Source organism: Rana temporaria, chromosome 4 (assembly GCF_905171775.1).
Source record: "Rana temporaria chromosome 4, aRanTem1.1, whole genome shotgun sequence".
Classification (NCBI taxonomy): Eukaryota; Metazoa; Chordata; class Amphibia; order Anura; family Ranidae; genus Rana; species Rana temporaria.
In genome coordinates, this window is record NC_053492.1 from 205,378,615 (window position 1) to 205,401,978 (window position 23,364).

Genomic DNA, 23,364 nt, shown 5'->3' on the forward strand with positions numbered 1-23,364 from the left:
CAATCTGCAGCTCTGTAATTTTCTGTAAAATGCAACAAGGAGGCGTTTTGTACATGGATGGTGTACAGCAGGAAGCCCCTCACCGTGGATCGGTGCCAGTCTGTGCCCTGCTCGAGGCCGAACCGCACAGAAGGAGCTGAGCGGCGGCTGAGCAGAGACCAGATTGCATTACCACCTGCGGCACTGCCCCATCACTGTTGTTTGGTCCGCCTTCATGAGATTTTTATAAAGGTCCTGGCACCAGTACTGGGTCTTTTAAGACCCAAGCACCAGGATCCCTTGGGCCATCTGGATGACCTCCTGCTTGGATATCACACACTACAAGCTCTGGAACAGAGCATAACATGCACAGTGCGGTATTTGGAAAGCTTAGGCTGAATCATAAATACCGAAAAAGTCAAGCTTGAGATCAGCTCAAAGTCTAAAGTATTTTGGCCTGATCCTAGATGCAGTCCAGGCAAGAATATTCTTGCCACCCGCAAGAATCTGTGCCCTGAAGACTCGGTTGCGTCAGATACGGGGGTACCAGACAACCCTCCATTCGACTCTGTATAAGTCTTCGAGGGAGGATGGTATCCTCTTTCGGGGTGATGTCTTATGCCCAGATAGATTCCAGGTTGCTACAATAAGATATCTTGTTGGCTTGGACCAGTAGAGGAAAAGCCCTGGATTATCCAATGTTCTTATCTCCTCAGGCATGCTTAAGCCTACGCAGGTGGTTACAGGATCAGAACCTGCAAAGGGGAAGATCCTTCCACCCGGTAACTTGGAGAGTACAGACTACAGATGCCAGTATCTCAGGCTGGGGAGTGACAGACAGAACAGATCCTGCCCATCAACATCCTGGAATTACAGGCAGTATATCTGGCCCTACGGTCCTGGACGATGGAGCTTCAGGACTGCCTTATCAGGGGGTCAGTCTGACAATGCCACCAAGGCGGTACCAAGAGTCATTCAGCTCTGAAGGAGGTGAACCACATACTAGCCTGGGCAGAGGGACAGGTGCCAATTATATCGGCAGTCCATATCCCGAGCATAGAGAACTGGAAGGCAGATTATCTCAGCCGTCAGCAGATCTGCCTGGGGGAATGGTTCCTACACCCAGGGGTGTTCCAGGAAATTTGCCAACATTTTGGGTATAGCCAGAGGTTGACCTACTGGCATCCAGGTTCAACAACAAGCTACAGCAGTTTGTGTCTCAAACAAGGAATCCTCTGGCAATCGAAGCAGATGCTCTGATAGTTCCATGGCGCCAATACTCCCTGGTTTATGCTTTCCCTCCGATCATTCTCCTTCCACATTTTGTTATGCAGGATTCGGAAAGAGGGAGTTCCAGAAGGCCCTGGTTCCTGGAGATTGTGAGACTAACAATGGACGGGCCATGGACCCTTCCACAGCGCCCCGATCTACTGTCTCGGGGTCCTAATATGTCACCCCAATTTAGAGTCTCTAACTGTGACTTCATGGCTATTGAAGCCAGGGTGTTAAAGGACCGCGGCATCTCGGGACCAGTAGTGTCAACCCTAGTAAATGCTAGAAAAGCTGTCTCTAGGAAGATCTATCGTAAGGTCTGGAAGACTTGTATTGCTTGGTGTGAAGCCAAAAAATGGCATCCTCAGAAATACGTGATTAGGAGAATTCTCCTTTTTTTTACAGTCGGCTGTATAAATCAAATTGGCTTTGAGTACAATCGGAGGTCAAGTTTCTGCCCTATCGGTATTCTTCCAAAGGCCTTTAGCCTCCCATTCACTAATCCAAACTTTTATACAGGGGCAACTTGCTTGCTTCCCCCCATTAGGTCACCTATGTGTCCTTGGGACATGAACTTGGTGTTGTCTGTACCAGGGGTGTAGGAACCTCCTGGGCTTTTTGCCATTAGGTATCTGTGGCTCAGATTTGTAAGGATGCTACCTGGTCTTCAGTGCATACCTTCACAAAATGTTATCAGTGGATGTTCGAGCAGCTGAGGATTCGGCTTCCGGCCGCAGTGTTCCGTGGGCTGCCGTATAAAAACTGATGGCTACTGTTTGACAGGGTGTCTCCCTTCCCTCAAGGCTATTGCTCTGGGACGTCCCAACTTGTAATGACTATTGGCTTGACTCTGTGTCCCTGTGTTGTATGAAAAAGAAAATAGATTTTTTTTTTTGTCGTACTTGCCTGTAAAATCAATTTCTTTGAATACATTATGGGACACAGTCCCTACCCTCTTTTTGAGGATTCAGTGTTTGCTACAAAACTGAAGTAACTTCCTGTATGGGAGGGGTTATATAGGGGATCACTTCCTGTCTAAAGACCTTGGCCTACCAGTGTCCATTCACCTGATGATGGAGTATAACCCAGCAGGTAATGAATATTAGCCTGACTCTGTGTCCCAAAAAAAAGGATTTTACAGGTAAGTATGATGAAACGATCCTTTTTTTTTTTTTTTGTGTGAGATACTCCCAAAGAGAAGTCCTATTTAAAAGAATTCAGACACTGCTATTTTCCTTATTGGAGCCTTGCAAGTGTAGCAGCTGATCGATAATTATGAAATCCCTCCCATGCACAATTTTGCACATGGGCACAGACAAACAGTGATTTCTTCAGACTAACAAAGTTTGTAAAAATTAGAATGTACATGGATCATCTAGAGTGGGAATGTTGTTGTTTTTTTTTTTTTTTTCTCAATAAAGTGGAGTTATTCTTTAATGTGAATTTAGCATAGACCTTTGTTGACATTAATTAAAAATTAGCTTAATAATTAGGTCTACGCACTACTGTTCTGCATTTAGGATTCTGAATGTTTGTTTTGTTCTTAATAGGACGCTTTGGAGCTGGCTTGTGATTTCATCCAAAGCAATAAATTGTGTGGGACAACCTGTAACCTGTTTTCTGTGCTGGGTCGGCTTATGGAAAATCCTGTGCATCGAGGTTATCCCCGACAACTATTTATCATCACGGATACTGATTTTAATAATATGAGCAGGATTCTTGAGCTGATTAGAAGACACACAAGAACTACACGGTGAGAATATTCAATTGGGCTATACATTTCTTGCAAAAAATGTATGTTACTCAAGACCTATTTGCACTAGTTGCAGGGGCGGACTGACCATTGAGTCACTCGGGCACTGCCCGAGGGCCCCATCAGGGTTGCCAGGCTCAGTAAAACCAGGGACAGTATGTAAAAATCTATGTTTTTTTTTTTAGATCTGTCCCTGATATGTCCGAAACTGACATGCTTTTAATGTGAATATCCCAAGATTTTAGCTGCTCTGCACTGCCTCCTGGCGTGGTGGCCATCTGTAAGCCAGAGGGGCCCCATAATCTTCTATTGCCCGGGGGCCCCATGAGTTGTCAGTCCGCCCCTGACTAGTTGTGGACCTCCTTGATATTGCCTACAAAAAGACAGGTGCAGAGGATGCAGTTTCCCATTTTTAAATGAATCTGAATGAATCTTGGTCATGGCCAAACAGATAAATAAAAGCACTGTGCACTTCATTATGCATTGTCAACAAAAACAATTTTTATTTCTTTGTTCAACTGCTCTTCTAGATGATGGAGAGATGTTGGGTTTTCTTTATTCAATCAAATTCCTTTTTATCAGGCATATTTTGTAATCAAAAGTGAAGGAGTGCCCCTTCCTAAAACTCATTCTGGGGGGAAAAAAAACCAAAGGAAAACTTCCAGCAGTGATGGAATACAGTATAATTTTATGTGGAGGTGAAAAAGTGCTCTTGGCTGCTTAAGTTTTTTTAGATGTAAAATAGAGGATTGTGGCTGTCATCCATTGTATGTCAACTAATATATCTTCTGTATGGATAGTTGTGGTTAAGAGGGAAAACTACATCATATAGACCAAGGAAATGGATTATACTTGTAAATATGTGCTTTTGAACCTTTGCCAATGACAAAAGTGTTCATTGTTTCCTGCAATGAAGAGCAACGACTTTTTTTTTTTTTTTTTTTTAGTCTAGGTTGGTTCCCATTTGTAGGAACTACCAAGGCAGTTGGGCAGCCCACATTACCAGCATTTTAAGGGGTGCGATTCCAGGCAAAGCCTCATATTAATAATATGGCTATGGTATGATATGCACTGAAAGCAAGATTTAATAGCCTATTGTGGCATCATAGTATTACAGATTTTTGTACTGTTGATATGCTGCCCCATAGTGTGTTTCTAGTGCAATACTGCAATATACTAATATTTTGCATGCAGGGTGTTTGGTCTTGGACTTGGTGCAAGCACATGCCACAGATTTCTTGAGAAAGTTTGTAGAATAACAAGGGGAACAGTGGAGCTGGTCAGTGAGGGTGAAAGACTCCAGCCAAAGGTAAGTCTAATGGATTCTTGAACATATTTAAAATGGATAATTGGTACTGAAAGACAATAACACTAAAGTTTTAAATTTTATTGACCGATTACTAGGTTAACTGGCATGCAGGTATTCGTATCTGCTATGAAAACATGGCCAAGAAAATTTTGCCTTTTTTGCCACTACTTGCTCATCTTACTACTTCCCTGTTTTGTTTTTTGTTTTTTTTTCCCCTTTTTACAGATGTATGTTTTTAGTCAGAGTGTGCAGAGATATAACGGCATATATATGGTAGTTTAAGCACAGTCTTGTAATCAGAGTGACATGGTGAAAGTCAAATATAAATAACACATTAATAGTCGGGAATATGCAGGAAACAGTATCCATTATTGAAAGATATGGAACAATGTGATGCAGACACAATCATAAGTGGTACCTTTTTATAGCTAACACTCAGTCACCCCATAAAAAAAAATCGGGCATCAATAGGAATGTGTGTGTCTAGTCCCCAAGGGTTATTGGAGATCCTTGTCCATAGCTGCTAGAGAACAATCCTTGGGTGGAAGAAACATCAATGAACATGTAAAAGTTCTTTGAAAACACTTAGGACTTGTAGCTATAGACTATAGGCACGATGGAGTGTAAAACAACCAGCTTTTATGAAATATAAAACCATTTATTAGAACCACAAAACCAAAAATGGCAATAGCCCAGTTGAAATGTGGAGGGCTTCATACCATTTCCATTTAACAATGTGTATATGTATCTCTCTGTGAGATCCTCTCCCGAGAGAAAACCCCTGGCTGTGGGAGCTTACTTGCCTATGGTTGGAGATGTACCAGCGGTCGTTGGGCTGGTAGGGCAGGGTGTAAAAGCCAATGGCTGTGGGTCTGCTCTGGAGGGCAAGGGGGCTTCGCCGATGCTGCTTGTGGCAACCAAACTGGTCTGGTGCAGGGTGAAGAGGATAAATCAGTTCCGGGTCACTGGGGAACTGGCTGAAAACATAATTTCATGCCAGAACCGACAAAATGATACTCAAAGCCCTCAGAACATACATAAAAAGACCGCTAAGTAAAATCCCAATATGATTAGACCCCCCCCCCCCTCCCCCCATAGTCATAATAATGGTCATAAGAATTAAAAAGCTAAAGATATAAATTAAATATAACATTTTAAGTTTCTGATATACAGAACCAATAAATACAAAATAATATTGCGCAAACGACTGAATGTCGTGGGTCAGGCTGCCAACATAACAAAGTGGATACTTCGTGAAAATGGTGTGAAAAAAATGTAGCGCCCAAAGTGAGAGAAAAATAAATAAAACCCCTTAAAAGGATTCTGATATAGTGAATATGACAGTCAAAAGATCTGCATCGACTGCTCTAGTGAAAAAATGTGTAAACCTGTGAGGTGAAATCAAACACATGAACAATTTGTTCAGATATGTGAGATATGATGCATCCAGTCCCTCATAAGCACTCTCTGTTGAATGGTGAATAGAAAAAAAGGATATCGCTCAAATATTCTAAAAAACAATAATCCTTGGCTGGATATATAAACCATAAAATCGTGATAATATGCTCAAAATAATATCCAAAAAAGACAGTGTAAAATCAACCTTATGTATATAAATGACTAAATGAGTCAATTGACGTGACACCATACAATTTTGTGAAGAAAAAAGTCTTTAAAAGCACACATATGTTCTTCAAATGTTGGGGTGGAGCAAGAAGTCTTCAAACCAAATGACACTCTTCACACATGGACATCAATTAAAAGGGTGGGTACTCTTACCAGAAAAGATGGACCCTCAACCTCACCATACGGTGGGAGGGTCGTCAAAGCTTGTACAGACTGACGTCTGAATCTGGGAGTCTCCACTTGGAATGGTCTGAACCAAAGGTAGCCTCAGATAATCTTGATTGTCCAGAAAAAAATGTTGCGGCAGGAATCAGCCCGTCAGAATTGCTCCAAACACCCAGATTAGTATGCAAAAGGAAAAAATATAGAGGTGCTCCTCATAGTGTAAAATTTTTTTTTTTTATTTATAAAAATTCCAAATTGCACACATATGACAAAAGTCAAAGTAAAATAGTGAAAGGCTGGCAAAGCCACACTTAAAATAAAAAAGCAGCACACTAAAAGTCAATCATAAAAACCACAGCAAACTGAAAAAAATAGCAGCAAGTACTCCCACCTTGGATAGGTATAGGAGTGTTCCAATAAGTCAGCAGTGGAGTTGCGATAGAACTATCACCCTACCGGTTTCGTCGCTAGAGGACTTCAACTGGGGTATCTCTATATACAGAGGCAAAATGGTCCTCCGACTGAGGGACTGGTTGACTATAAAACGTGGCTCCCAATGGAATAATACTAATACTATGCCAACTCAAAGAGTGCGCAGAGCGAGATTGTTGTTGATTAGATTCCCCCCCCCCCCAGCTCAGTCCTGAGATTTCAGTAACCAATAATTTTAAGCCTAGAGCCCATTAATGAGTCTCCGCTTACGATCCCCTCCAGGGTTATTGTCATGGCGAGGTGGTTTGACCTTTTACTGTTCCCTTAACCAATCGATACAGCCCACTAACCCGGGACTTACAGGACTTTGTCTCTAACGATATGGACAAACACTTTTAGGACATTGGGTAACATATCTCCAATAGAAGTAGCCCAGACCTTTTCCAAAAATGAAGATCATGTAGTCAATTCTTTTTATTACATTCTCAAAAAGTAAAGTAAAAAAAAAAAAAACTACTAGAGGAAAAGGATGTGGAAGAATTTATCAAGGCAAAACAAAAAAGAAAGGAAAGAAACAAATTGGAAGCCCAAGAGTGCACCATCAAAATGTATAACTTATCCCCTTGCTGCTGCAGAAATTACATTAGTCAAAGGTCTGAGTTTTGTCCCTTCTAGAGGCCCAAATAAATGTTGGACTTTTTAAATATCTACATAGTTTTACTCGCTAATTAACCATTAAGCAGCACTATACAAAGTCATAAGATGCTGTCAAAGTACTCACGGTAGATCCATCTAACCCACAAAATGATTTAGTAGGGACAGACTAGACACTTATGTTTACAACATAATAATTTTACTTTTCCTGATCAATTTTACCTCCAACTGCAAAGCACCGCCATGGGGGGCATATTTCGCTCCTTGTTATGCGAATATCTCAATGAGTTACTGGGAGGAGCTATACATTTGGAACCACAACCCCTTGACCAAGCACATGTGTATACTATGGCTAGGTACATCGATGATTGCTCATTTGGAAAGGTGATGTGGAACAGTTCCTTGCCTTTTGTATCCCATTGTAATAACAATGAGTTAGGTCTCCAATTCACACATGATGTGAATTTTTGGTGCATTGGTCTTTCTGTATTTGGAACTTGTCCATGAGGGAAGTCGTATAATTTCCTGCAACCATGTGAAACCTACGAGTGGTAACTCCTATCTGCATTTCTCGAGTTGCCACCATTCCTCCTGGTTGAACAACATTCCTGGGGGACAATGTCACAGGTTGCGACGGAAGGGCAGACTTTAAAAAATTAAAGTGTACCCTGATACCTTTTTATTAAAGGAGGCTTTTCATAAGCACACCTCTTCTGGGTCATCCTTCCCAAACAAGAAAAGTAAAGAGATTGATACAAAATTAATTTTGATTTGTTACTGGTTTAAATGATCAATATAGGAAGATAACTGGGATTATTCGGAAACATTGGAAAATACTACATTTGGCACTAACCTTGCCGTCTGTCCCCCAAGTTACTTTTAGAAGTGCCAGGACCCTCAGAAATATGATGGCCTCAAGAAAATTGACTGTCAGAAATAAGGCACGTTCTATGGACATTCAATCCTATTTTGACCATAGAACCGGTATGTTCCAATGGAGAAAAAAAGGTTGTTTGACTTGCCATTTCATTTCTCACGGCAAGTCTACTTTCTCTGACAGGAGTGGCAATATCCTTACAATTAAACAATTTATTAAGTGTTCATCTGAATTCATAGTGTACGTGTTTAGGTGTCCCTGTGATTTATTGTGCGTGGGCCAGAATACGCATACACTGCAAAAAAGAGTAGGTGATCATCAAACTTATCCAGAAAGGGTCTGTGAAGCATGGTGTGCTCCAAATTTTGTTTGTCTCATCACAACAAAGACATTAAATGTCTCAAGGTTTAGACAATAGAGTATATATCAGACAGAACCCTAACGGAAAATGAAAAGGTATTCCCTACTATGTAGAAGAGAAACATTTTGGGATTTTTTAAACTCGACACACTATCACCCAATGGTTTGAATGAGGGATTAGAGAAACACTGCTTATTGTAATTATAGCATATATGGTATTAGAAGATGTATCTGGTTTTTGTTTATTTTTTTCACATTTATTTATTTTTCCTTTTATCCTAACGCCGGGACAGAATGTACCGGCTCACAGCCAGCTTATTTAAGCTATGTATGCCAAGCAGATGGCAACTGTGAGACACGGAGCAGTCTCTGAACCAGGCATTTGCAGCGGTTCATTTCTCCTTACCCGGGTCACGTGAGTCACCAGGTGTTGCTTGACAGGCTAAAGGTGTTTAGCAGGATTGTTGCATAGGGGCTTGGTGAGCCCTATTAAAGGGTCTCTATTCTGAGGTGTGTTTAAATCTAGTACTCCCTTTTTGTGGCTAGTAAATGTCTTCAAAAAAATAGGAGCGGGACTAACACTACAGGGAAGGGCACACCTAAGTCATCAGTAGTTCCTGATGAACCTAGTCGTAATTTTCAAGAATATGGACCTGGGGGTTGACGACATGAGCACGCTTGGGGATCCCATGTTTAAAAGGGGTGATACATTTTCTATACATCTCCAAATATGTAGCAAACGTGAGTTGTGGTTATAACGCACCTTTTCTACAGGAACTGCAAGAGATCCTCAAGTCCTTCCCACTCCTCTTTCGGGCAGTTTGTTTTCTGATTCCTCCGCTGAGTCGGTTAGGATGGCAGCTAGGACCTCTGCCTTCAGCCAGGAGTCTGGCTCAAAACTTGGTCAGGTGACTCCGGTACTAAGCTGCGCCTGTGTGGTCTTCCCCTGTTAGGGGACCATTTGTTTTGTTTGGCCCTGGATTACCAGAAGCGTTGGAGCGCACGGCTGACAGCAAAAAGTATTTTTTTTCGAGGCCAAGGCAGGGTCCCCGAGGAAAAATAAAAAAGTCGGCACAATAAACATTGGACAGGGCTAGCGATGCACCAAAATTTCGGCCGCCAAAACATTTCGCTCTAAAATGGTGTTATCGACATTCGGCCGATAAGAGAAAAAGGTGATGATTGATGGCACAGAAAAACGCACACGATTTTTCCGCAAATTCGCTGTTTTTCCTGCGATTTTTTTTTTATTTTTTATTTTGATTTTTACTGTGCTCATGTTTTTCATAGGTAGCCACAATGGAAGTGCAATAGACCAGTGTACAGACATCATTTTTAAAGGGATACATTTTTCTTGCGCTAAAGGAGCCAATAATGGCTGACGATAAATTTATTTTTTTAAATTGATGATAATTAAGTCAAATATAATACAATCGTATATAGAAATTTTTTTTTTTTTTTTTAAAACTGTAGTTTTTGGCCATACGCATCCTGCAATTTTGGTCTTGGTTTCGGCACCAAAATTTCCATTCGGTACACATCAACAACCCGCCAAGCCACATTGACTCCTGCCGCCCAGTGGGAGGAAGATTGAGGGCCTTCCTCCCACAGTGGCCAGCTGTTACCTTAAGGACTTGGTGGCCAAGGGGCGCAGACTGGAGTTTGATTCCCAGCCGCCAGAGAGATTGTTGGTCACCAACCCTCCCTGCAATTGAGTAAAGGCGACAGTCCTGTGCCTCCCAGATTGGAGACTTGGTAGATCAAAAAGTCCTGATTCCAGTCCCTTGGTCGGATAAGGGCAAATACTTTTATCCCCATATCTTTGTGATAAAGAAGCCTTCGGGGGAAGTATTGCCTAATTTTGAACCTTCGATCTCTAAATCGCTCTATCAAATACAAACCCTTTTTTGCATTGAGTCAGTGTTTTCGAGAATCTGCTTTACCCAAGGTGCTTTATGGCAACACTGGATTTCCTGTGCAATGCAATTCCTATTTATACAGAATACCAAGATGGTATGACAGATGGTCCCCTGTGAAAGCAAGGGCTTCATCAAATCAGAGGGATCTTCTGGCAGTACAGCGGGCCTTAGAAGCATTTCCGAGGGAGGTCAGCGGTCACCATCTGCAGATTTGTTCTGACACCATTTCTACACTGTAAGCCCAGGAAATCTTGTCATGGGCCAAGGTTAATCTGGCCTTCATTACAGCAGTTATCCAAAAGCTTTAGAAGATCAGATGCCTTGTTTTTTTTTTTTGGGCCCATAAGGTTAAGGGAGCCTCCATGGCCACCATAGCCAGGTGAATTAAGCAGGCAATTTCTGAATCCGATAGGGTTCTGAAAGTTTCCCCGCCGTTAGTCAACACTCATTCAAAAAGAGCCTTGTTCACGTCTTGGGCCTAAAAGGGCTGAAGCCTCACCGGAAAAAAATATGTAAAGCGGAGACCTGGTCGGTTTTCTCCCTTTTTTTTGTTAAACATTATCGCCTGGACCTCCTGTCTTCTCAGGAGCAAATGTTTGGTCGAAAAGGTCCTCCGGGCAGTGGTCCCTCCCTAGACTTGTAAGTTCTGGCTCATTGACTGGATTCCCTTCCGGTTATGTCTTGAATTATGTGTATTATGCATATATTTTGCAGGGACGTCCTACGGTTCTCAAATACTGATGGGGGCTGCCTGTAGGACAACCTTTTGACCTGAATGTGTTTCCTGTCCTGGTAGGAGGAGCCCTAGGTCTCATGGGCTGTCCTGCAAGAGTCTCGGAAAAGGAGTTACCGGTCCAACTCGGCTTTCCGTATTCCGGGCTCTGTTGCAGGCAGTTGGTTCAGCCAGCTCCCCAGTGACCCCCTGATCCAATTTATCCTCTTCACCAGACCAGTTTGGTTGCCACAAGCAGTATCATCAGAGCCTCCTTGCCCTCCAGAGCAGACCTGCGTCCATTGGCTTTAACATACTGCCCTACCAGCCCCACCACTGGTACATCTCCATCCATAGGCAAGTAGGGTCCCACAGCCAGGGGTTTTCTCTCAGGAGAGGATCCCACGGAGAGATGCATGCATGCATGCATACACACACGCGCGCACACGCACGTGGTGGTTTTATATTTCATGAAAGCTGGTTGTTTTAGGATGGGTTCACATGAGCATGCAGTGGCTCACAGCAGCAGTCCAATGCGTCTTCGTCCACCGTTTTTTGCTGAATTCAGACCTCAAACGGGCCAAAAGACGCACTTGTGAAAATTGTACCGGAGCTGCTGCGGAGATATGCGAACCGGCTCCACCATAGAGAGCCGGTCAAAATCTCCTGCTGTGCGATTTGTATGCAGATTTCCCTGTATCCAATTTGCACTAGTGTGAACCCAGCCTTACACTCCATCATGCCTATATTATATAGCTACAAGTCCTAGGTGCTTTCAGAGAACTTTTACATGTTCAAGAACTAAAGTCAGTAACTGGGGGGGAGGGGAGAGAGGATGAAAGGGGAGGAGGGGGATCATGAAGGAGACAAGAGAAGAAGAAGAAAAACAGGAGTGTAATAGGGAGATGGTGGGGGATTGGTGCTCAATATCCTTTTTTTCATAACAGGAGGCCATATCCCTAATAGGTCCTTGATAAAGAAAAGCATGGCAATCTGGAGTTAGGACTTCTTGGGCCTGAGTATATTAAAAAAAATGGGTCCATAGCTTCCACCCAAGCCAACCAGATTTTATCAAACTTCTTGGGACAGTTACGTTCCAGATAGGTAAGCTTATAAAGGGGTAAAAGTGCATTCACCATGGATCTCCAGTAAGCGGGTTCTGACAATTTCCAATATTTTCTATGCTGTATTTTATGCATGGAAAGATAAACCAAACTATTTATGATTTCATAGCTATATTGTCTGTGATACCCAACAGTAGGAGTAAGGGATCCACAGCAATTGTCAAACCACTAATTGCAATATTATTCAAAAACCCTGCAGACAAAAACTGCTGGATAGAAATACAGGACCAGACCGTATGTATAAAATGACTGGCTTCCTGATGACATTTAAGGCAGTAGACCACCGTGGCATTATTTATAACAGGTGTAAAAATTGTAACTGGATAACCCTTTTTTTCTCTGGATGAAATCAAAGGGGGATTATCCCTCCACCACACATGAAATAGTTAGGTAACCTTGTAGGTGGGTTTACTCATGATTCTAACATACAGAGAGGAAAGAGTTTTATATTATGCAAGATTAGGAATTTCTCAACAGAGGGGGAACCCAGAGTAATAGGGCCAAGAAATTGAGCCTTCACAGCATGTTGTAGTTTAAGAAACCTGAAGTATATATCGATAGGTAAGTGAAAGATGTGCCTAAATTCATCAAAGATATCTTTTGGGCATAACATGCTGCAAAGCCTTCACTCCAAACCCAGCCCAGACCTGTGGATCTGGGACAGATCTTAGATCAGGTAAAGAGGGGTTACCCCATAATGGAATATATGGGGAGAGAATATGCCGTTCACCAAGGGCTGCACTCGCCTGTCCCCATACTAGCGCTGTGGTTCTCGGGAGTGGTAAAATTTGGATTAGAGTGGTCTAAGAAAGAAAAAATAATAGCCAAAGCTTGAGAAATTAGGAAAATTAAATCTACTGTCATTTTATAGAGACCAAGATTCAAGGACATAAGAAACTCCTTTCTCAAGGCTGAAACTACCTTGAGAATCGAATTCCTCATTTCCCTAAAATATTGGTATCTATGGAATGACAGTAAATTTAATTTCTCTCTTGTCCAATGAGGAACACAAGAAGCCATTCGCAGTTTTTGCTGCTGCCTACATGAGGATTGGACGCTGACAAACAAATATAAAATTGTAGGCCAGATGAGGCTAGCCCCTTCTACTGCAAGCATGCCTCCATTTTTGTTAGTATCCCTTTTTTAACTTCTGTCAAAAGTCTTATGCCGCATACACACGATCGAAAATTGCGACAAGAAAACCGTGGATTTTTTTTTTGACGGAATGTTGGCTCAAACTTGTGTTGCATACACACGGTCACACAAATCTTGTCGGAAATTCCAACTGCCAAGAATGCGGTCACGTGCAAGACAGGCGACGAGCCAAGATCAATGAAGTTCAATTTGGCTCTTCTGCTTGATTCTGAGCATGTGTGGTTTATATGTGTGTCGGAATTGCATACAGACAAGCAGATTTTCCGATAAGAACTTTTTCCGTCGGAAAAATAGAGACCCTGTTCTCAATCTTTTGTTGGCGGAAATTCCAATTATAAATGCGGTCGGAATCTCCGACCAAAAGCTCACATCGGACTTTTCTTGTTGGAATTTCCGATCGTGTGTACGCGCCATTCGTTTTTTATTTGCTAGCATTTTTTCTCTTTAAGTCTTTGCTACATTACTGCAAAAGCTGAAAAGGGGTGATCTGGATAACTGCCATTGTAGAGACCAGCTAAAGCAGCAATGTACTGGACTGCATGTTGTTGGACTACACTGGAAGTGACCTTTCGGGCGTTGGGTTCCGAATTAGGTGTTTTCCAGACACCATTCTGGTAACAAGTTGGCTGCACTGTACTTTCCAGACCAAAAGTTGTTGGCTTTACCTCTGTGCTTTCCCTGTCTCTTTACTTTGTGAGTATGTGAGTAGGCCCATTAGGTATCGCACCTAGAGCTACCTTGTTGAGCACTGCTGGGTGCTTAAATTTCACAGTCTGGTTTCACTGCGGAAAGGGTTAATACTGAGAGATCGAGCACTGACACCACCTGTTTAGTGAAGTGCCATGGGTGTGTGTTCTCTTTTCTGCCTTTTTTTTTTTTAGTATTGAAGCATCTCCCTGGTGCTGCTCCTGCTTTGCAGATAGCCACATGGATCTCAAAACATAAGTCAGTTCTTGCTCCCCACTTACAATCACTCTGTCAACTCTGGCCATCTGACTCTACACCTGCTACTAGCAGTTAGGTTCTGTGAGTACCTTAAAAACCTTGCCTTGTTCCCTGAGCTACATTGCTTCTCCGACATGGGTTGCAACATATCCAATTCCTGACACGAAGGGGACAGTTTCACTGTAACAGCTGTCCCCAGTTCACACTCCACTAATGGCTTGAGTGCTCCTAATGTCATGCTTACTGATGGAGCTAACATCTACAGCCTGGAATCCTCTTGCCCTCTGCTCCTGAAGTTTTTCCTAGGTCCATCAGGCTTGGCTTGGTATCCTTTTTTTGTATGTATGGCCTCCAAGTAGTCAGCGGATGAGACTGTCTGATCTCCAGTCTCTCGTATTTATCAGGAAAACCTACCACTGAGAAGTCTTGGTCTTCTGTCATCACTCCCAAGCTAAAAGAGACCATTTTACCATCTTGTCTGCCAATTTGCATGCCATGCCATGAACAATTGTCAGGCAGTCTTCCTCAGCCAGCAATGCTATATCACCATCCTGCTTTTATGGTCACAGGCTTTAACAGCATGGCTGTTGAAACCCAGGTTCTGAGGGGACAGGGGCATCTCTGAATCAATTGTTGCCAAGTTAGAAACTATACTTCCTGCAAAGCCTATCTCTGTATGTGAACGATATACTTCACTTGGTGTTAGGGGCAAGGCTTTCACACCAGGACATTCTTCATATGACTAATCATTTCCTTTCTACAGCAGAGTTTGGACCAGTATTTGGTCTCTTTAGCTCTAATAAGGGTCAGCTCTCTGCTCTTACTGCCTTGTTCCAGAGACCATTGGCCTCCAATTCCTTTATTAAGACCTTTTTTGTTCAATGCATATCCCATGTGGCTCCCCATGTTTGCTATCTTGTGACTTTGTGAGAACTGAATTTTGATACTCCTTAGCACTTAAAACCATGCTCTTTGAACTCATCAGAGATATTCCTGTCTCTACTCTTACCCATGTAATGATGTTTTCCCCTTATGTCTTTTAGGACAGCCACAATGAGAGCTAGGCTCCTATTCCTCTTCCCTAACAAACACTGTGCCAGCCCATAAATTCTTACTTCCCCCTGACGAACCTCAGTTATTTCTTTGGGTGGGGAGACTGTGGCCATTGGTAAACCCTGTATGGGAGGCAGGGGCTCTCCTGGGGACTAATGTGTGGTACTTACCGGCTGCAGGATGCCACCCCATCTTTGTCGAGTGCGGCAGGAAGATTCAGGGGACCCCTATCGTGTCCACAGGGAGGCAGCTCCACTCTCCCTGTACACAGATACAGGCCACATTTTGGAACCAGGCGGGCCGGACGACGGGTGATGTCATTTCTGGCAGAGGGCGGATGCTTCCCTTTGACCCGTGACTTCCGGTTCCAGATCACGGAGCTGATAGTGGGCCAGGCACAGGCTGCAGAAGAGTCGGGAACGCAGCACAGGCAGTGTGAGACTCTACAGCAGAAACCACCTGCAGTTATTTCTGAAGCGGATGCCCAGACAGCACACAGCGACACTAGCTCAAGCCTTCATAAGGTAAGAGTACCCTGGGGAGGGGTCCTCTCTATCTGGGATTTGCCCCCCCCCATATATGGTTCCTGTTTATGGAGGGCAGGCCCTCTTAATGGGCAGGAGGGAGGCTCAGATCCTTGGTCTAGTGCACTCCCCAGGGTTGTAACCTGGATGTTTAAAGTGATATATTTTTTTCTTTCATTTTTGGTGCATGTATTTCGGAAAGCTACAGACAAGGCAAGGTCGACACATGGCTCTAAAAGAAAGTGCGCCTCCTTTAGGGACACCCTAGGGGAGTCATGGACAAAGGTTTTGTGTAAAGGCTGCAGAGATGCTTTGGTTAAAGAAAGGGCATCAGAACAGGAAACAGGATTAGCAGCCTCAGTGAAGGAGCTCTCTTCCACCTATATTTTTGATAGCAGTGACAACTGCCAGGAGGGTCAGCGAGATAGAGGCCTTATCAGTTAGATGCTCTTTTTGTGTTAGTTTCCCAGATCGGGTCGTTTTGGAGATTTCATTGAGGCCAGGAGGCAGTCTTACCCTCTTTTTGCCCCAACCCCTCAGGAGAAAGGGAGTTGAGATTTCATACTTTGGACGTAAGGAGGTGTATCCTGCAGTATTTAGAGCTGACAAAAGCATTAAGGAAGTCAGACTCTCCCTTTCTTTTGTTTTCAGGGGCCAGAAAGGCTCAGAATAATCATTGGCCAAGCCTATGCATTAGCAGGGAAAGAAATCCCTACTGGTATAAAAGCAAACTCTACCAGAGCTATGGCAGCTTCTGTGGCAGAAAAGGCTGGAGCAACGCCAGAACAAATTTGAAAAGAAGCAACATGGTCCAGTTACACCACCTTTTGTAAAACATTAGAGTGGACCTGGTGTCAGCAGGTGATCAAGCCTTTGGGCGAAAGGTTTTGCAAGCTGTAGTCCCACCCTAACTGGTAAGTGCTCGTCTATCCTCTCATTGTGGCTGTCCTTAAAGACATAAGGGGAAATTAAAGTTGTGCTTACCGGTAACATCTTTTCCAGTAGGCTTTCAGGACAGCACTAGTTACCCACCTGAAATTTTGGGGGGTCTTATGAAAGAACAGAACGCAGCATTATAATGACATATGTTATTAATGTGTTCTTGTGTATCCCCAGCTGGCCGGAGGTGCTCTTGGGGGGGGGGGAAAACTGAGGTCCGGCAGGGGGAAGTAAGAATTTATGGGCTGGCGCAGTGTTTCCTAGGGAAGAGGAGGAGCCTAGCTCTCATTGTGGCTGTTCTGAAAGACTACTGGAAAAGACGTTACCGGTAAGCGTAACATAAATTTTTTGTTCGCTCACGGTGCGAGGCAAATGTCTGAGCTGGTGGGTTCATCCTGTAAAGAACCTTGTTGAATTTGTACAAGTCACTGTGGAGACCTATGACTTTCTTCCTACATAAGGTAGTTTCATCCTTTCAACATACTTTTTCTGTCCCTCATGGTTTGGGCATCAGCCACTGCTTCCTTCAAACTTACTGGTTCTCTTTGTCTTTCCAGATGGTCCCCATAAAAGTGAACCAACTCCGCAGTTCACCATTTCTCAGTGGCTCAGTCAGTTCCTTTTTCAAACTTGGCTCTTTAAACGACAGGCAGTCTCCAGTTCTGTTTTTTTAAGGCACATGTTAGTGTTTTGTTTGCTGTGTTGTCCATTCCTCAGTTGGACATCTTGATAGTTAATGATTTTGTATATCATTCAATGGACGAGAAAGAGAAATTAGGATTTTTGTATTCGTCGTCAAGTCCTTTCCGTTAAATCCATTAAGGGACGCTGGTCCCACTCCACTGTATTTATGATCATGGTCTTGGTTCTACTTTCCTACAAAACAGAGCCATGTTGGTTGTAGCAAGGGTTAGCCTGGTCTTGCCTACAATTTTTTTTTTTTTTTTTTTTTAGTATGCCAAGATCATGTAGGTGGCAGTATAACCCAACGAAAAGGATTTTATGGCAGATACAAAATCCTATTTTTCCTTGTTTCTGGAACATTGACTTTTATCTATTTTCGTCTTGCATAGTACCACCACAAGCTAAGAACCCATTGGATTTTCTTTACACTGTAGGAGTCAGTGTAGTATGGATTCACAACAGAATTTTTTTTATCCTTTTTTTTTTTTTTTTTTGAAAGCTTTCTTTTCACATCGGGAAGTTTAGAAAGTGAGTTTAACTAGTGAGGGGGGATTCTCCTCTAAAGCTGGCCATACATGGATCGAAATTTGTCCAGTTCAGCAGGAACTGTCAGAATTTTGATCCATGTATGACTGTTCCTGTTAAAGAGAAGTTGATTTCTTATGAACCGTCTTGTTGATAAATTTTCATTTGATAAGCACACGCAGTCAGTAGGCTGCAGCACTGATCAGTGTATTCTGATTGGGGGGGGATGACGCAATGACACATTAGGTGTGGATGGGGGAAATCAGGTCCGTGTTGTATGTGGGGTTTTTTTTTTTTCAACCTGCTGGCTGAATGAAAAAAAACTGACCCATTCATGTCCAGCTTTAGACTATTGTCACTGGAACAGGTGTCCATACTGGAAGATTTCCATTTGCCTCTTGTTCTGGTGACTGCTCTAAAAATGTTCAGTTCACTGGACTTGCTGTCTTGGCAACAATAGTAACAAGGACAAATAGAGAAGTGAATCCTCCTAGTGGAACCACAGATGGCAATACAAATTTGGCAGAGGTAATGGCATATCTACACAAAAAAATTGCCCATGCATACATCATATAACTTTACATGTAAGTTGCCCTACAACTGTCCAACCAAAGGTAAATGTAATAGTTTTATTTAAAGCATATTTGAACTTGATAATGGCACTCATCATTTTGAACCCCACTGTAGATTTCATATTGCATATGATTTGACCTAATGTTTACCAGTTGATCATTTTCTTGCCCATCTAGCTGATTAATGCATTGAAGAAGGCACTGGAGCCAGCTCTGAGTGACATTACAATAGACTGGTATATGCCAGAGACTATGGAGGCTCTGCTCACACCAAATGAGATTGCTCCACTCTACCCTGGTGATTGCCTTATTAGCTACTGCACTTTATATAACATTGCCAGTTTCCGAAGCAAGAAAGGAATGGTGAGAAAAATCACAATTTTTAAATGAGCTAGGTTTAATTAACTTCATTGGTCATATGTGGAAATTGTGTGTTACCCTGTTGTGTTTCAGGCACGGGTAACTAGAGGAGGATCACTTAGTTCTGTATTCCAGTCTCATGAAGAGTCTCAGACTTCAGGGACGACAGATGCAAGTTGCCTGAACCAGTCTGCTGCTGTGGAGGATGTTGAGCGAGCTCTGCAGGAAATTTCACATGAAATTTCATTGGAATTCTCAGCATGGAGTGAAGATCCAGAGAGAAGTGAAAGCACCTGTATGTATATACAGTACATGCAAATGTCACTATCATCATTGTCAGTAGTTTTTTTGTTTTCCTCCATTGAGGGACACAAAGTCTTAGCATTTGGGTTATACTGTCGCTTACAGGAGGCTTGCACACTGGCAAACAATAACTGTAGGCTGGCCCAGCATATAAGTATTTTATTCTTCTATATGTTGCTGCCAGAGCTGGTCTCTACAATTGCAGCTACCCAGCAAGGCCTATCCTTAGCTTAACTTTTGGCGTGCTGTAACTGGATCCCACTGGACTGAACGTTGTGGGGCTAATTTGGAAGTGATTTTCATGTACCAGGTTTCGTGAAAGGTGCTCTTCAGACCCAGTTCTGATAACAAGTTGGCCTCAGAGCACTTTCTAGGTCCAGAGGCATTGACCTTGCCTCAGCTTGCCCTGTCTGATGAATCACTTGGCGGGAAGGCCAATTGGTCTGATATTCTGCAGCTACTTCATTTGTTTGGGTCGTCGGACCCATGCCAATTATCAACTGTCTGTATTCCCTGGGTAACTGAGGCCTCGCCTCATACCAAAAACCTAGTTGTCTTGCTGCTACACAACATGTCTGTTTCGAAGCAGTTTTGCTGTAAAGGGTGACCCAACACTCACTCCCCTAGCAGGAACATTTGTTCTGTGACTTCAGAAGGTACTAACGTCTGGAATCCTGTTGCCCTATGAGTATATGGTCTTTCTCATTGGGGTTCTCCTTTGGCTCCACAAGATAAGGCAGAGTCCCCTGCCCTTGTTGATTGGGGTCTCTGATACAGGCAAGCAAGGCTCTCTGGCCAAATCCATCCATGTTTTAGCCAATTCTGACTGCAGAGGCTCCAATTATGTCCCCAATCTGAAGGATCGCCCTGCTGTCTCTAGTCCAGGGTTTTTTAACCAAGGTTCCTCCAGAAGTTGCGAGGGGTTCCTTGAGCAATGCCTCTCAGTTAATTACTCACTGACACCATTGATTACTTTGGCTGTAAGGAAGTAATTCTTCCCAATGACCACAAGTATAAAGGGCATTCTTCCCACTGACCACACTAATGTAACATGAGTTGTAGATCTAGGAATTTTTAGCTCTGGATAAGGTTCTCTTTGGAGCAGCCCTTGACCTTATCAAGGATATCATTGGGGACAAGAGCACCCACCTGCCTCAGCATAAGAATTGCTTCCTCCCCTCCTGGAATAGGCATGCATATGCCTCTAAAACTTGGCTTGGTTGCCACCTGTAAGGTCAGGTGTAAGAAACCTGCAAAACCTTCAGAGAAACCTTTATCAGCATGAAACTGCTCCCCCACTTTTTCTCAGAGGGCAGTTTGGTTAACCATGTAGACTTAAGGGTAGCTTGCCCTTCAGACATTTAAGTGCAGAAAGTGATCATTTTAAGATTACATTCCAAACATTTGGCCCCAGTCCTCTCTCTAGATTCTTGCCTTCTACTTCCCTGTGTAACTATACAGATGGGGGCCCATAGCAAAATTTTGATGGGACACCTCAGACCTTTCTCTGTGATTCATGGCAATGTCCATTCGGACAGTGATGTAATTCAAAGGTAGTCAACCTTGGCACTCCAGCTGTGGTAAATCTATGCAAAGTCCCCCAAATGCCTGTCAAGCCTGCCAGTTAAGTACACCTAATGGAACTCCCTGGGACGTGTGGTAAAGATGCTGCATTGCTCCTGAATTTGGAGCAGTGTTGCCACTCTTCTGTAGGCTGTAGCTGCTTGTACTACAGTGGATGCAAACATTTTGCAGAGGGTGTAGCTATCAACGTTGGCACTGCAGAGTAACAGGCCTGTAGCTTATCTGTGAGAATCTGGCCACATCTGTCCATTCAGAAAGCAGCTGGGATGACTTGTCTGCCTTAGTTGCTAAAACTCTTTTTACTGGGAACTGCATTATCTAGGAGGGGAAGCATGGGAGAGATGTTGTTCAATTAGGGAAGGTAAAAGCGGGTGTTTTGTGTGGGTTTTTTTTTTTTTTTTTTTTTTTTTTTTCTTTATGCATCACATGGTAACTTGATTTGGTACTTTGTTTAGAGTGTCATACTGTAACTGTGATTTTATTAGAAGGATTCAAAGAATGCACACGGAGACTAATCAGCTTCCATTGCCTTATGCAAGCATTTTATGAGGTCCTAATCCCATATATTTAATAAATGCGCACACACAAGGCTACCATCCATAAATAGTGGCAGAACCATCATACTAGTGTTATCTAATGTCATATCAACCTACATGGTCAATGCTGATGGGAGAAAGAACAGCTCAGTGTAGCAGCAGAGACAGGAAATGTCACTATAAGATTGCAGTGACTACCCATAATGTGTTTACTAGTGTTGAAGGCCCATGGGTGCTCCTGTCTTCCTTTTTTTTATTTTTTTATCCTGATTCTAAATCTGTAACACAAACATGGATGACCATCTTCTGGTTCTATAATATTACAAATTCTATCATTTTAGGTGGAGATGGAGCTCAAGTAAGTGACATTAGAAGACGCATTGTACGCTCCTCCTATGTGCAGGATCAATACGTCCTCACTCATTGCTCCGTGAGCACTGATCCAACTCATGCAGTGACCCAACCCTCCAGCAGTGACCGCACTCGTGCCCCCAGCCATGGTTCCACCAGCAGTGAGTCTGTAGGTTCTAGGGATACTGTTGCTGGAGAATGTATGACCCCCTGTTTTGGTAAAGTCTCCCAACAAGGACAGAAGACTGTAACACAGAGTGAAGGTGTTTCTGCATCAAACAAAAACATAACTCCTTCTTCATGCAAGGTAAAAGATCACTACTATATTTTGTATTTAATTATAGAAATTTGTTCTTGGGTTATATATACATTTTTGCTTGCTTATTATCAAAAGCCAATTTCCACCCTGAACGTAAGCTTTCCTTTTGTATGCCATGATTTATACCAGGCTCCAGTCACCCAGAGTTCAGAGGAGCTGGTCAGAAGGAAAGCCTTGATTCAGGCAACAATGTTTGGTCGCAGTTTTTCATCTCCACATGGGGAACTGGATATGCTTCGGTTACGCACGGTCTTGGATAAGGTTTCACAAAGCCGGGAGTCGGATGATGAAGGTCGTGCAAAACGCAGCGAAGGTCTCACTGATTATTCCTGTAAGTGAATGTGCATTTTTTGTCTGAGTGTAGATCTGTTTGCCCCAAGCATGTCTAAATGCCGTTGACTGACACATTTACTGGAAGTCTTCTCCAAGCATCAACTACTCTTTCAATAAAATAATACTTTCTAAGATTAGTTTTGAACTTTTCTGCTGCTAGTTTGAAGTCATGTCCCCATGTTCTTGATCTTGTCTTCATATTGAAAATACTGACCTCCTGAACCCCATTCAACCCCTGATGTATTTAAAGATTTCAATCATATCTTCTCTTTCCCTTCTTTCTTCCACATTGCACATATCAAGTTCCTGAAGTCTCTCTAGATTTGTTTTATGCCCCAAACCTTTCACCATTTGTGTTACCTGTTGCCTCTGGACTCGTTCTATCTTATCAGTATCTTTTTGCAAGTGAGGTCTCCAGTACTGGACACAGTATTTCAAATGAGATCCAACTAAAGATCTATATAGGGGGAAACACGACTTCCCTCCTCTTGCTGGTTATCCCTCCCAACGTTGTACTCTGTTTTATATAATTTTTTTGCATCTGCCTGCTAGCATCCTGACAACGACGCAACCCCGCTGTCAGACAGAAATTGCTATACTAGGCTCTTCACGTCTGGTATGGATTTTTAGGGGGACCAATGCCAAAAAAGTGTGGGGTCCCCCCCCAAAATCCATAACGGGCCCTTAGGTCTGGTATGGATTTTACTGGGGTCCCACAACAAAATATTTTTTACAAAAGGCCCCCCCCCCCCCTAAAAAAAAAATGAATCCAAGCATGCAGCCTGGTAGGCCAAGAAAGGGGGAGGGCCATATGCCCTCAATGTGTAGGGACCTGTTGAGGGCATATGTCCCCATGTTAATGAGAACAAAAGCCTCTCCCCCCCCCCCCCTGGCCCCAATAATTGTGGGGTTTGCAGGCAGGGGGCTTATCAGAATCTGAAAGCCCCCTTTTAAAATAAGGTGGGCCCCGAATCCTGGTTCCCCCATGTGAATGCATGA

The 23,364-nt window shown here is 43.1% G+C and overlaps 1 protein-coding gene across 5 annotated transcripts in view; it reads left to right on the top strand.

Moving 5' to 3' along the window:
- Positions 1-23,364, top strand: part of VWA5B2 (von Willebrand factor A domain containing 5B2) — a 72,436-nt gene that overhangs the window by 34,238 nt on the left and 14,834 nt on the right. For all 5 annotated transcript variants that reach the window (XM_040349762.1, XM_040349765.1, XM_040349764.1 and 2 more), the window contains 6 exons: positions 2,802-3,004; positions 4,199-4,313; positions 18,757-18,942; positions 19,033-19,234; positions 21,704-22,020; positions 22,162-22,363. In XM_040349762.1, coding sequence (XP_040205696.1) covers positions 2,802-3,004; positions 4,199-4,313; positions 18,757-18,942; positions 19,033-19,234; positions 21,704-22,020; positions 22,162-22,363 — 1,225 coding nt within the window. The remainder of the gene's footprint in view (positions 1-2,801; positions 3,005-4,198; positions 4,314-18,756; positions 18,943-19,032; positions 19,235-21,703; positions 22,021-22,161; positions 22,364-23,364) is intronic.